The sequence below is a fragment of the Mastacembelus armatus genome, chromosome 5 (assembly GCF_900324485.2).
Source record: "Mastacembelus armatus chromosome 5, fMasArm1.2, whole genome shotgun sequence".
Taxonomy (NCBI): domain Eukaryota; kingdom Metazoa; phylum Chordata; class Actinopteri; order Synbranchiformes; family Mastacembelidae; genus Mastacembelus; species Mastacembelus armatus.
In genome coordinates this window covers 25,888,286-25,903,325 of record NC_046637.1, presented here as the reverse complement: position 1 = coordinate 25,903,325, position 15,040 = coordinate 25,888,286, and the positions used below count along the sequence as shown (strand labels likewise).

The window sequence follows — 15,040 nt, the reverse complement described above, 5'->3', positions numbered from 1 at the left end:
CAGAGGGGGAGCAAGAACCACTGCGACCTTCAGAGGGAAAAAAGCCAGGGAACAAACCCAATAGGCTGTCCACCAAAGGAGAGAGAAAGAGGGAGGGGAGGGTTGGGGACGAAGAGAAACAGAAGAGAGAGAGGCAGGGGTTGAAAAAGAGTGAAAGAGGCAGAGAGAAGAAAAGACAGAAGACTTGTGGCTTAACAAAAGAGGGCAGGTACCGGAGGCAGGTAAGAAACACCAATTCTTTTGTTGAGACTTGATCGATAAGATATCAGTGCAGGTGGGAGAATGATTTTGTGTGAAACAGTGAGCTAGAGAGAAGCAGAAAGAGCAATGTGGGTGTTTGTGGACTAAGGGGGGATTCTGGCACTGGCACAGCTGGCCATGCTGGTGTGTTTCTATAGAAACGCTGTGCCATACGAAGTGGTACTCTGTCCTCCAGGCGGCTGCCACACACTTCGATCCTGATGCTGTTCTCCGCTCCTGCACACTCACCTTGATTTCTGCTTTGTCCATCAGTCAGTGAGGAGAGCTACCTGTGGGAAAATGAAGCTATGGGGAGATTGAAGCTTGGTTATAAAAACTACCCTGTGGCTCACATTGGCTGGTGCAAAATGATCTTTATTGTCTCACCTCATCACACGGATCCTTAAGGTTTTTCAGGCAACTTGATAAAAGTGATGCTCAAGTTTTGTAGAAAACTAATTTCCCTTACTCTGCTGTGAAGCTGGCATCTCTAACATTTTTTCAAAAAGTATGCTGTGCTGATTCACTGTATCACAAATGGGTTGAACTTTTCCATCTTTGCAGTGTCTGAAGAATGAAAAGAAAACATTGCTTAAACTAAGTTGATGGCAAATGATCAGGGCAAATATGGAGAGTTGGCAGTGTCAGGGCATCAGGCAAGCAGCCAGGAGAACGGACTTTGTTGACTGTACTCTTAAATTAGTTTAGATTATAATCACTATATTTTCATTTAATAACTATTTTTTGTCAGTGCATCATTTGCACATCGACATACCATAGATGTAGAGCTTTGCACAGCCACTGCTGGACAGCCACACCCACATGAGGAAATGTTTTTGCACTAGTGCCAAATATCTGCTGTTAAGGATGGTTCTGCTACAACTCTTGCTATGTTTCTCTAGTGCAGATTTTAACCTGAACTTTTAAATTAACTTTTCAGAACATGCAATATGTATTATATAATTTACTATATCATTCAAGTCAGCATGCACATGCTGAATAGTACTTAGAAATATTTGTATAATATCTTGTTAGTCACATATTTTCGGATATGTTGAGTCAGAGTTCTGAAGTCTGCTATGCATGACATGACTCTTATTCAATCTTCCAGCACTTCAGCCCAAAAACAAATCAACTGACTGCTATTCAACAATGAGAATTATCAACAACAGTCAGGAGTCACGGTTCTGATGTTGACTGAAGCTATTAAACCTCTGATTGTCTCTTTAAAAAGCTTTAACTATGAATAGAAGTAATACTACAGTTTTCACCTGCAAAAATAGGTGCTGCTGAATTTGTAATGTGCCAATAACATTTTGTCAAAAAGCATGAAAAAGTAAATATGCTTCTATTGTATGTTAATAGAGTTATGGCAAACAATAAGATAATCAGAACTGATTTATACAAAAAAGTCAAATTTGATCTTTGGTATTGAAACACCACAACGTTTATTTAGTAGGTGTCAGTAGGTGTTCAGGAGTTTTCTATCAGTTTACATGACCTTCATCAGGAGATAAAGTTTTCCAGTTTGTCATAGAACAGAACGTGGCCATAATATTGTGCAGATTTATTCTTTACTAATTCTACATTTCCATGAACATTGAGCTAACTCCAGTGCATGATTGAAACCTGTTGCATACTGTTTATTTTTACCTGCTTTTTGTTGCTTTTAAAATATTTTTTTTGTGTTAAAAGCAAATTTTATTTTTTTTAAGTACTTAATAAGAGTTCAGAGTTTCTGGCCCACATCAGTAAGAGCTGATATGCTGATATGCTGATACGCATGATGTCAATAATAACCAAACCAATGAATCTGCCTTCTTTGACTTTCAGTCTTCAGTCGTTTGCCAAACATGGCGACAGCAGCACTGGAGCAAGGAGAGCTGGTTCTGCTTCTGAGAAACGAGCACAGAGACTCTGAATGTGTGAAAGGGAAAAGGAAGGGCAGTGCCAGGAATACCGTCAGAGAAAAGTTCAGATTTATTTTTCCAGGCAGGACAGATTCTGGCCCTAAGCCTCATTCCTGCCCAGTGATTCATTAGTAATGTTTATCAAACTGGCCAGAGACGTTTCTAGCTGAAAGTGATTGGAAACTAGTGATGTAGCCTATTTGTGCTGAAACATTATGTATTGTGACAGCTGTGTGATGATTATTTACAGTAGGACCATGCTTGTGAGATACACAACAAAAAAGAAATGCACACAAATAGACATTCTGTGTAATCAGAAACTTTAGAATGAAGGGATCCAGTCAGCATGGCCCAAAAGAATAACTGTAAGTCAAACATCTGCAATGTCTCAGTCTATCTTTCAGTCTCTCAGGTGGAGGCCATAGGCATCATTGCATTGTACATATACAAGAAGCTGATCTAAGTTGTATATGTTTTAAAAAGTCCAATCATCTCCTCTCTGCTCCGCTGGTGAAAGTTCAAACTCTTGGGTATCGTGCTAAATTATGCAATGTGAAAACCTTATCATAGAGACAATTTCACAATACTAGCTCACACTGAAAACATATTCCTAGTTAAAAAAAATAATGAAAAAAAATGTACAGTCAAGATACAGATTGAATCCATCAGAATCTCAGTGGGATTTGTTCCAGTTTCTGGGGCAAAGAGCTTTAATTATAAAGACCTACAGCCTTCCCCTCCCTGACTCTCCCTCTGGACCAGTGCTGACAATAGAGCCTTTATCACTAAACCTTTTCTTTCCTCTGCTTCATAAGAAGTCATTTCCTGGATCAGTATATCAGTATTTGCCACGCCTACACAACACTTCATTTCATCATGTACTATAGTAGTACTATATTACTTTATCATACTCAATTCATTGCACACATCTTCTTCATGCAGAGTTAAAGAGATTCTGAAACACTAAGAAAAACTTTATAAATGAAAGCCTTGGTTAACCAGATGTAGTGTACATATTGCAATTATTTTCATGTTGACGTGTAAGAAAATAAAACAAATGCTAAATACTTTCATGATTAGGATCCAAAATAAACTTTTTCATGTTTGCCTCATTACTTATTCTGGCCAGTACATTCCTGAAAGCTCTATTTGAAAACATAGTGGGAACAAAAACCAACAGTTTGGGAATATTTTCCCCAAGGCTTTCTCTGAATAACAACAATCAAGAGGAAAATACAAACAGCCACACAGAAGTTTTCCATGTATTCACAGACAACTGTATTGATCTGCACTGAGCTCAAAATGTCTGCCAATCAAGAAGGTGGGTTTTATACAAGAGCTTGCACAGAGTAGGAAACAGCAACAGGACCAATGCACTGCAGTTGTTCTAATGTATGTGTGTTTAGAATTAGCCGACCATACTGGCTAACCACCAGAACCGCAATGACATATTGTGCAGTGGGGGGGGGGGGGGGGGGGGGGGGCATGTTTCCCTCTTTACTAAATATGCAGTATACAATCTGAAAGGCACCTACCTCTGTTTAATGTTCAGTTGAAGGACGATGAAGGCCGGCGCGGGACTCTTCTCTGCATTGGCTCTGTTCCTCCTGCTGGGGACAGTGTTTGCCCAGAGACCTCGGCCAAAGAGGCCCACCAAGCGCCCAGCCACCACCAGGAAGCCTTCTCTCCCCCAGCCTGCTCTACCAGCAGAGCCAGAGCCCCAGGAGCCCACAGACTTCCCCCCGCCTATCATAGGTCCACCCTCCATCTTTCCCGACTGTCCCCGAGAGTGTTTATGCTCCCCAGACTATCCAAATTCACTCAACTGTGAGAACCGGAACATCCGTGTGATCCCTCTCATCCCACCCAGAACGTACTACTTGTACCTGCAAAACAACTACATCTCTGAGGTGACAGCAGAGCCATTTATCAATGCCACTGCTGTCCGCTGGGTCAACTTGGCAAACAACCGCATTCATCGAATAGACAAACAGGTCAGACTGTTTTCATGATAAATATTCATGATCTCAAAACATAAAACTATCTAAAAGTTCTGGATGAACTGTATCATTCATGTAGGTATTTGAGAAGATTCCAGCACTGCTTTACCTCTATGCGCACCATAATCAGCTAAAAGAGATCCCTTCAGGGCTCCCTGCAAGCCTAGAACAGCTCCGCCTCAGTAGTAATCGGATTTCTAAGATCCCTGCTGGTGCTTTCAACAAGATGGGGAACCTGACTATGCTTGACCTTTATCACAACCAAGTAAGCCTTTCTGTGTAAAAGGATCTTTGTGGGCATCCGAATTACATGGAGAACCACCTGTACAAGTTTCTGGTGCAACTGATAACATAATGTACAATGTGTACTCTTCTCAGCTGAGTGACAGTGACCTGGGAAAGAATCTGTTCAAGGACCTGAAGAGCCTCATGCAGCTCAATCTGGCACAAAACACTCTGAAGAAGATGCCTGAAGGTGTACCCAGTGGCCTCATTCAGCTTTTCCTGGACAGAAATCGTATAGATGACATCCCAAAGCAAGTATACAGAGCTCATGTTGTCACATACTGTAGCTGATGCACATACACATGCACACACACACTGCATGAATTGTCACGTTACTGTACTGGATGTTAAATCTGAGAAATGTTCCTTCTGTTGCTCTCTTGTTCAGAGACTACTTTAAAGACTTCACTCACCTGGCATTTGTAAGGCTCAACTACAACCAGCTCAGTGATAAAGGAGTTCCCAAGGCTGTGTTCAACATTTCCAGCCTGCTAGACCTGCAGCTGTCCCACAACCAGCTCACTTCTGTTCCTACGTTCAATGGCCATCTGGAGCACCTGCACCTCAACCACAACAACATCAAGAGTAAGTCCAACACCATCCTCAGGGTTTGTGACACTTTAGGAATACTCACAATATGTATGTATGTAATGTAGAGGACATGGCAACAACACTCAGCTTCAATCAATATTATTTCAATAAAAATGGACAGCTCTTAAACCTGAGCCCTACGGAGCCTTTTAGCATCTTTCAGCTCACAGTTTTGGTTCGGTCTCACTGCTCTCAGTCTCATGTTTCCAGATGCAATAGGCAAATGTTTATGGTGAAACAGCTCTAACAAACCCACTACATGCTACCTGCGTAACACCAAGCAGCAGTCAGACAATGCTGGCAACTAGTGGAGCATTTAAGCAGCTGAACACCCAAATATTTTTCTCAGCTATTGTTTAAAACCTAAGGAGACTTAGACCCTCTTTGTGAGAAGGCTAGGAACACAAACCAAAGTAAATGTCTAAGTTGCTCAGCAATATGCTGAATGTGTAAATAGGCAACTGTGTGTATTTTTGTAGCTTGGTTCTACTGCCCCCATATGGCCAGAAAGAAAAAAAGTGCAGCATTAGTGCTTCAGGCTAAGATTTAAAAGTGATTAATATGTTACCCAGATTAAACCAGGGTTGGCATTTACAACTGTGTGTTTTCCTGGCAGACATCAACGGCACCTTGATCTGCCCGTACAGCTTGCAGGACGACCCAAGTGACTTCAGCCTGTTGCCCAGGCTAAGGTATGGCACATTATGCAACATCCTGACAACATCAACAATACAAACTGGTACAATGGCATGACTGACAGGAACTAAATAGGAACTCAAAAATTATGTCAGGAACAAATGAGCTTTTCAAAGGCAGGAATCATTTTAACGGCATGTTCTGTTACTTCAGGTACCTGCGTTTGGATGGAAATCACCTGAACCCCCCCATCCCAATGGATGTCATCATGTGCTTTAGACACCTCCGCTCTATTGTCTTTTAGAAGAAACATGCCTAAAGGCCTGGGGGCACTCACACCCACATAAACACACACACACACACACACACACACACACACACACACACACACACGCACACACATATGCACACACAAACACACACTGCATTAAAGTGAATTCAAGGAAAACATGCACATTGAAGTTTAAAGTATATCCAGTCAGACTTTTTCTGGAAATGCATTGTTGAAGGATGGACTCCAGATACATGAAAAACTGTAAATCTTTTTCTTCAAGCTTTTATTGGTTCAAACCAGTAAACTGTGGCTCTACAAAGACACTTAGACACTTAGGTTTAGGTTTTTGTTGGACTATCAGTCATTTTTTGTTTATAAAATTACAATGAAAAAACTACAATGGTTTAAAGCCTGAAAACACAGACACATTGACAGACATGCTACAGATATGGAGGGTAGTTATGTTTGTTGCAAGGAACAAGCAAACCTGTAGTGGACGTGAGAAGAACCAATTTAAAACATGACTACCATGTTGACACTGTCCCAAATGTGCTTAAATGTGACTGTGATTTTGAAGGTATTCAATGTAAAAATGTCATTTTATTCTTTCTATTCTTAGTCTTCTGTATAAATAAGCTTTGTACAAATAATAACAAAAGAAAAACTTTTCTTTGATCACTTTATTCATTCATTAAGATCCTCTTACCACTTCCTCTTCTGCTGTATCGATACCTCTGCATCAATGGACACCAACTTATGTCAGTAATTTTGGGGGAAATTTGATATACAGAGGTGAGGAAAATTAAATTTTACAGTCAGATTTTTCTTAAAGGTTCACTCTGTAGTTTTTGACCACAGGCATTTTTAAGGAGCTATGTTTTGTTTGATGTAATAACAGGTGGATGAGACACACATTCCTGTTGCTGTTTTCACACTATGCTATTCCTCAGCACAATGGATATTAACAAATTACAATCTATAATATTTTTCAAATTGTTTCTATGAAAGGTGTATAAGGAGGTTAACACAGTCAATATGTGTTAGGCATTGAGGATTCACACAGTGGTTTTGAGTTAGAAACAATTAAAGGTGCATTGTGTAAAATAAGAAAGATTTAGTGTCATATAGTGTGAGAGGTAGGATGGAGGGCACAGTGGCTGCCACCTTAAAAACAAAACATGGTTCCTTGTCTACAGCCATTGTTTGTCCATCCTAGTTAAATGGTCCCCCATTTAACTACTAATCAGACCCTGACCTCCTTAGCTTCTGAGGTCTGACATTATCGTGCAGTCACAGATCTGAGACTCACAATGACTCACAATGACAACATATTTATGAATAGTAGTTTCCATTTCTGCTAATAAATCACTTGGAACTTTTAAAGTAAACATTTTTTTTGTATAAAAGGCCACAACGCTACATGGATCTTTCAAAAAAACTTTGTTGTAAATTTGCACTAGTCACATCAATATATGTCTATGAGTTAAACAAGAACTTCAGTATTAAGATCCATCCATCCATCATCTATACCCACATATTCCTATTTAGGGTCACAGGGATCTGCTGGAGCCTATCCCAGCTCTCTTTGGGTGAAAGGCAGGGGTCCACCCTGGACAGGTCACCAGTCCATCACAGGGTTTAATATTAACATGCAGAATATAAATAAACGCATATGCAGAATACACATAAACTCATTGTTATTGACATATTAAGGACACCAGCTTCTTTGTACTGACAAAGAAGCTGACAAAGAATTCAGGATTTTATTATCTGGCTTTTTATTTTACTTATTTACTTATTTTACATTGCCCTGAGATGAGATTTAAAAAAAAATGAATAAAGCAAAGATGTACAAAGAGTAGTAGCAAAGAGTAACAATGGTCACAGGATATTTATTTCACAGACCTCTAAGTAATAAAATAATTCAAGGAGTTGGAAGATGATAAGACATATAAAAAAAAATATTTCCACTACATAAATGTGTATTTTTTCATATTTTTCTTTTTAATTTTACTTTAATTGCAGTGTCTGCATGGTAAAAGAAACATTCCCAAACTAATGACGTAGTGCCACAGCACTAGAAATTCCATCTTACATGACCTCTAGTGGTTAAAATAACATTAATTATTCCAGAGCTGAAAGGTGTTGTCAGCTATTTTTAACTACACTTTCTGACACACTTCTGCAACTTCCTAGAGGGAAATCCAAAATTTTGCACTTCCCCATCTGCAGTTATATTGTAATTGATTGGCTCCATATTATTGTATGAGCACGGGTTATTCCTGTTTCCACTGGACTTTCCTGCTCTAAATGTTCTGAGCGGCAAGTATATTTTCAGCAGCTAATTTGACCAGACAACCAGGTGAGCAGGTCCAGTAGGTGTTTCTGGGAGGAGTGACGTCAAACGTGCATGTCTGACAGTACTCCTTCAAGCACATTGTTGTTGATGCCAAACACACCTATTTCCCACTCTTAAACAATAGCTAACACACTTTAAAAGCACATATGTCCAACATAGTCAAATTTATTAAAGGGAAAAACAGCAGAATATGTTAATTCTGCAGTGGAATGACAACAGTCTAATGAATAACTCAACAAAATAAAAATTTCAAAAGGTAGTTTTCCACAACCATGCTACAAATTAATGAAGAGGAAATTATTCCTTTTCATTTCTTCCAATTATGTGACATCACCAGACAGTTCCTTTAATGACAACATATTTCCTGCTCCTGTAAACTAATTTGTGCACATGCAGGTGCGTGTGTCTGTATGTGTCTATGTAAACTGTGTAAATTCCCTTTCCTCAGTCTCCAGTATAAGAGGAGACAGCATGGTGACACAGAGACACAAGCTTCCAAGGACTCTTCCTCTGGTTAACACACACACAGGTGAGTCTAAACCAAGGTGCCTGTTTCTTTATGAAGCAAGATGGCATATGTTTACTGGTTCATATTTATCGTTAGTATTTATGTGAATAAAGTGTTTGTGTTTGTTTTTGGGACATTTAAACAAAGCATGAGAAATTGTTGTGTATGTTTTGTTTTAATTGACAATTTATTGGCTTCTGACCAGAAATGTTAAAGAGAATGATCTGTTATCAAACTAATCTTTGGGTAACACATATAATAGAAGTTTTTATCAGAATAGATTTTAACCAGCAATATATTTCTGTTAGCTCTGCCACCAGATCACCACAGTGATGAAGATGCTGTTCGGCTGCTCTCTCTGCCTGCTCCTCCTGCTCTGCTGCCTGAGTGGACTGGAGAGCCGCACTGTGCATCTGGACACCTGTTCTGTCAATATTCACATACATGAGCTGCGCAAATATTACTCCGACATACGATCAAATGCGGTGAGTTTAAATTACACACTCACACACACACACACACACCCTCAAAAGCACTAAATCAAAATAAATCACAGAAACTGACAAAAGCAGTTGCCTCAAGCAGCTTAACATGTGGACACAGGCAATCTCTTTACTACACACAAATACACATGCAAATATTAGGAAGTAGTGGATTCACAGCACACACTGTTTATGATACATTTATGTTAGTGGAAAACAGGGAAAAACAGCTTATTTACTCCAGACACACAACAAAACAATACGTTTTTGCCATTTGTTCTTACTATTTGTTTTTAAACACACACACTCCTCAGATGTGATAATGATTTTCTCTCCTCTTTAATATTTTTTAGATATGTTGATCTTATATTTAATCTGTAACATTCTTAATCTTCTAAATCTTTTGTTTTTTCAGATCACAGGAGACAGTGAGATTGGAGTAAAACTTCTGGACAAATCATTGATAAAGGATGTTGAGGTGAGTTTTTATGTTGCTTATGCAAATTGGTGATAGTTATGTGCTTTCCATCATCCCTTTGGATTCACTTTACATATTTCCAAGCCATAGACCAGTATATTAGCAGTAGCCTATATAGGTATGCAACATGAGTGTGAAACAGCAGCTTTAATCTGACCTCTGTGTGTCTCTGTCAGGAGGGGCAAACATGCTGCTTCATGCGTCTTCTGCTGCGTTTCTACGTTGAGAGAGTGTTCAGCAACTACGCCTCTTCTGAGCCTCAGCAGCAACGCTGCTCCAGCGCTCTGGCCAATGCTTTTGTCAGCATCAGAAGAGACATTCATAAATGTGTAAGTTAGTTGTTCGCTGTTCCACCCAGATGTTGAAGATGTTCAATAATAAGACGTGATTTTGATGCCAGCTGTACACTGTGTTGATAATTGTGCTCTGCTCTGTGCAGCACTGCCACTGTGGAGAAGAAACCCAGAGAAAGATCGACTCCCTGCATGCTGAGTTTATCAAGGTATGTAGTCACTACACAGTCCTCAGCAGTCAACACTTAAAATTATTAGATTTTAACATAAAAATTGTGTTGAGTTTCAGCAGTTGTGAGCTATTCTAAATTAAAATCAAATTCAATTGCGATTAGATTTAACTAATTATATCAAATATCGCGTGAAAACATTTCCAAAGACAAAGAAATGGCAATTTTAAACAGCCATCAAACCTAGAGAGAGATTCAAAGTCTGCTACAGAACAACAACAACAACAACTGAACTCAGCAAACACAAACTGTTTCTATGTCTTGTTGCTCATCATTAAACAAACTTTTCTCTTGTTTTTCCTTTTGTCTTCCCTTCACTCTGAGCAGCTACAAGTAAACCAGGCAGCACAGAAAGCTGTGGGAGAACTGGACACTCTGCTCCAGTGGCTGGAGGGACTCGTCCACAAAATACACCCATAATCAGACTGAGACTCAGCAACGTCAGAGTGACTTAAGTTAAAGGAAGTCCCAACATGTAACTGTTACTTATAAGGAGAGTGAATATGTCGCATTAATGTCTCATCAGTGCCATTTCTGGCAACATGGAGCAGCTGCAGTTAAGTCTCAAAACAAGACAGTTCTTGGTTCAAACTCCATTCAACCCTGGACCTTTTTGTATGGAGTTTGCATGTGATCCTTGTGTTTCTGTTGGGTTTCCTTGGTTACTGTGTCCCACAGTCCAAACACAAGAAAGATGATTGTGTGAATATTTGTCTCTATAAATTAGTCCAGTATGAAACTAGAAATCTGTCCAGGGTGTCCCAGCAATGGATGGATGGATGGATCAGTACCATTTCTGTTTTACTAGCTAATACTTGTGTTTTTTATCCACTGACTTGTGGACTGAATTGTTTGATGAAATATTTATGAGTTTATGTATTTATATTTTTAAAATTATGATTGCATGGTATTGTATGTGTTCAAACAAATGGGTTAATTCTAAAAGTTTATTTTGATAATGCATTTTTTTTATTTAAAAGCTGTTAACATTTATATAAATAAAAAAAATTCTATTTTATGCAAACCTTATGTCCACTTCAATTCTTTTTAACAAGGATGTTATTTAAAACCATAACCATTACAAGCCCATTCATTAGTTCATCCAAGACTTTTCCATTTATACATTAGACCACTTTTATTTGTTCTTTTCAAACATTTATTGATAGCTTCTAGCCAGATGTTCCACTAGCTATTAACTATTTAGACGTCTCTGTTCTCCTTTTTAACATAGCCCTAATATAATACAGCAAGGGCAAGTGGTTCTCTTAGATCAGAAACAGAACCTTTTTTGTCAGTTTACACTTTGTTTCACTTTGGTGTTGATGAATGGTAAAATCTGAGAGAAATAAAGTTAGAGGAAAGCAGCAAAATTTAGTTGTTAAGTGGTTAGCTGTGATGAAACCAAGAAATAAATGTACAAAAATGTATATGACAGGGTGAACAATGCTATTACGATTACTAGTATTTGTACAGCTATTGCTAAGTGTCACTTCTGCCAAACAAATGAAAGACGAAATGTTGATAGTTTGATGACATGCCATTTCTGTGAACAGCTGTCTAAAAGCCTCACTGAGAGAGTGAGACTTTATTCACGAATGACTTGGTCACTTCTGGTATGTTGGTTTTTATTTTGAGTGGGCAAAGATGAAACACACACAGATGCAAACTGAGTTATTGTGTGAATAAATGACACATGACAAAAAAGTATCCCTAACTAAACCACAATGGGCCTCATGGACTCTCTCTCTCTCTCTCTCTCTTTCACACACACGGATATACACACATATACACACACACACACACACACACCAAAGAGGGCTTTCCCATAAACAGGCTACTGCTGACTCACCTAAAATTTCACAAATTCATTTTATTATTTATATATAAAAAAGAAAAATTCATTATTTATGTATATGCATATGTATATGTACTGCAGTACATATATATATGTATATATATGTACAACATATATATACATATATATTTACATATATATGTATATATATATGTAACATATATATACATATATATGTATATATATGTAACATATATATACAATTGATGGGGTATTAACACCTGTATCAAGGTATCAATGCTGCCCTTGTAAATATAGACTTTTATGGCAGGTTGCTGACATGAGCCGACTGTAGCCTTGGCACAGCTTTTCACATTAAAACTGTTTCCTGTGAGCTAAGCGGCTGAAGGGATGCTATTGATTTTGTTTTATTTTTGGTTTTTTATTTACGTATTGTAAGACGGCCATCTTCAATCTTCAATCTTCATCTTTTAAGAAGAAAATAATTTTTTAAATTAAAAAACGTCTATTATTGGGGTACTATTTTTTTTCAAATTTGTCTGCATTGCTGAGGAGGTAGTCACTAGGTCATGCCATTGTTTTTATTTGTGTAGTTTCTACAGGGGACAGAGTTAGCTTCAATGTAAGACAAGTTGAATCCAGCAACTTTTATTTGAACTGTGGCAGGTCATTAGTACAGACTGTGAAGTCTAGAAGTGCAGAGATGATTATTTTGAATGATTTTCCTGCGACGGTTTTCAAAATACCAGTGTTGCCCAATATAAGTGGCCCAAGACAAAGTAGGCTATGATATGGACAGAACCTGCTGCATTCACTGTGATAAATGGACATTCCATTAAAAAGAAAAACTATTGAGGGGAATTTACTGCTTACTCTGCCATCACCAAGACCACTAAGAGTCCCAGTTCACTTCTCTAAGTGTTTACTTATTTTACCAATATTTGCTTGCCCATTCATACGCAAACCTCACCAGCTATGTGAGTGTGATAATGGAACCAGTAGAGAGAATACCATGATTCCTATCACCTACTCACAATAAACAGCAAAGACGTGTATCTGTCATGTGTCTTCAGCCTTGTCAATACTTATTACGCATGTCTGACATAGCAGAAATCCGCAGCAGCTTCAAAGTCAAACCACAACTTAATACCATTTCCATGTGTGGCAGTGCTTCCTTTGTTAGACATCAAACTGTAAAGTGTGATTTACTGCATTCAATGCAAGTTAAGCTCAAATGTTAATAGCACTCAGGGTATTCTGACACTACAACCCACCTTATTATTACTGAAAAATAAAAGTAAATAAATAAAAGTATAAAATTGATAAAAGAAATATCTCTCTCTCTCTCTCTCTCTCTGCTACAATGTAAAGTAGTGAGTGTACAGCTTGTATAACAGTATACATTTGCTGTCCCCTCCAAATAACTCAACACACAACCATTAATGTCTAAACCGCTGGCAACAAAAGCGAGTACACCCCTAAGTGAAAATGTCCAAATTGGGCCCAGAGAGTCAATATTTTGTGTGAGCACCATTATTTTCCAGCACTGCCATAACCCTCTTGGGCATGGAGTTCACCAGAGCTTCACAGGTGGCCACTGGAATCCTCTTCCACTCCTCCATGATGACATAGAGCTTTACATTGTAGCAAAGTGTCATTTCTTCAGTGTTGTCACATGAAAAGATATAATAAATTATTTACAAAAATGTGAGGGGTGGACTCACTTCTGTGAGATACTGTACATATATACATAGACAGATATATCTATAGACATTGATAGAGAGAGAGAGAGAAATAACATTATTCTTTATTAATATTCAAATTATTATTAGCATTAGGATCATTTATAAAATACTGCTAAAACATGTTTCTATGTAATGAAACCAGAACATGTTTCCATGCCTGCTGTGTCAGGTTTTTTTTTTTTTTTTCCTTGAGAGGTCAAGATGTTCGAGGGAGGAGCAGTCCAAATGTGAGGCATGACCATTTCACTTCCCATTTCACTCTGTCTCCTCCCTCAAGGATCTGTCCCAATTCTGGCTATAAATTGAGACACAAGATGAGCACAAATATATGCTCTTATCTCTTCTGAGCTCTTCAGCAAGATCATCCCAAGGTTTCTCCTCTCAGAAGTCAGAAAACTTCATCTTCGTCCACACCGAACAGCATCTGCACTCCTGCACGGCCCACTCTTCTCTCCAGCCACAAGACTTCAGCAGCTCGTCCAGCAGCAGGATGACTCCGCTCCATCCACTCTCTGTCCTCCTCTCTGCTCTGGTTCTTCTGTCATTAATCAGCACCGCTTCTGCTCCCATGTGCAACAAAAAGTGCTGCCGATTCATGGATGACTTCATGGACGACTATTCACACATCAGAGACTTCTATGTGAGTTATATTATATTATAGTAATGTAGCATCAACCCAGTTCATTCAAACCTGACAATTGTTGACCTGCAGAACCTTCTTGCTGTGAGGGGACAGTGCTAATCACTGCCCCGCTGTGCCAACATTGCAAAACCTGCCCATGTGATCAAATTTCAGATGGGCCTCTGAGTTTAACGTATGTTGAGATGTTAAAAAAGATGATTTGATGGCTGAGACATTTTTAAATTCAGTCTAAGTCTTTCATTATTTCTCTTATAAGTCATAGCCTGCTCAAAGTTCCATAAACAGTATGTGAGGATGCTGCAGTTGTGTGTCTCCAGCAGGAGGGTCAGACACTGTAGGCTGTTTGTTGCATCTGCTGCTGTGTTACTACATATTTGATTTACTTACCCACTCACTATACCAGAGGTGGGCACTGAGGGCCACAGCCCAGCTTGGTTTCCAACTATCCCTGCCTTATCAATGCTGATTATCTGGGCCAGGTGTGCTCAGCCAATCAGAAGCTGGAAGGTACCAATTCATTTTGTCTTCCCCCACTTCCCCCAGCTGCCAT

The 15,040-nt window shown here is 38.9% G+C and overlaps 2 protein-coding genes across 2 annotated transcripts; both read left to right on the top strand.

Annotated features, from left to right (window-relative positions):
• The first annotated feature begins 86 nt into the window (after window positions 1-86).
• prelp (proline/arginine-rich end leucine-rich repeat protein) lies at window positions 87-6,619 on the top strand. The gene is made up of 7 exons (XM_026307202.1): window positions 87-221; window positions 3,703-4,144; window positions 4,230-4,415; window positions 4,529-4,686; window positions 4,824-5,020; window positions 5,643-5,718; window positions 5,876-6,619. The coding sequence occupies exons 2-7, from the start codon at window positions 3,713-3,715 to the stop codon at window positions 5,964-5,966; spliced, it is 1,140 nt and encodes a 379-aa protein (XP_026162987.1). The 5' UTR covers window positions 87-221; window positions 3,703-3,712; the 3' UTR covers window positions 5,967-6,619.
• A 49-nt stretch (window positions 6,620-6,668) lies between these two features.
• On the top strand, window positions 6,669-11,315 carry il19l (interleukin 19 like). The gene is made up of 7 exons (XM_026307203.2): window positions 6,669-6,728; window positions 8,744-8,824; window positions 9,112-9,288; window positions 9,701-9,763; window positions 9,940-10,092; window positions 10,203-10,265; window positions 10,614-11,315. Exons 3-7 carry the CDS (start codon window positions 9,136-9,138, stop codon window positions 10,704-10,706), a joined length of 525 nt encoding a protein of 174 aa, XP_026162988.1. The 5' UTR covers window positions 6,669-6,728; window positions 8,744-8,824; window positions 9,112-9,135; the 3' UTR covers window positions 10,707-11,315.
• Window positions 11,316-15,040: the final 3,725 nt, after the last annotated feature.

What these genes read in the sequence shown, in the direction of transcription:
- il19l (XM_026307203.2), top strand. Translation starts at nt 9,136, where the DNA reads ATGAAGATGCTGTTCGGCTGCTCTCTCTGCCTGCTCCTCCTGCTCTGC. An exon ending in CCGACATACGATCAAATGCG is followed by an intron (nt 9,289 to 9,700) that starts GTGAGTTTAAAT and finishes TTGTTTTTTCAG; the next exon opens with ATCACAGGAGACAGTGAGAT. An exon ending in TGCATGCTGAGTTTATCAAG is followed by an intron (nt 10,266 to 10,613) that starts GTATGTAGTCAC and finishes CACTCTGAGCAG; the next exon opens with CTACAAGTAAACCAGGCAGC.
- prelp (XM_026307202.1), top strand. Translation starts at nt 3,713, where the DNA reads ATGAAGGCCGGCGCGGGACTCTTCTCTGCATTGGCTCTGTTCCTCCTG. An exon ending in TTCATCGAATAGACAAACAG is followed by an intron (nt 4,145 to 4,229) that starts GTCAGACTGTTT and finishes TCATTCATGTAG; the next exon opens with GTATTTGAGAAGATTCCAGC. An exon ending in CGTATAGATGACATCCCAAA is followed by an intron (nt 4,687 to 4,823) that starts GCAAGTATACAG and finishes TCTCTTGTTCAG; the next exon opens with AGACTACTTTAAAGACTTCA.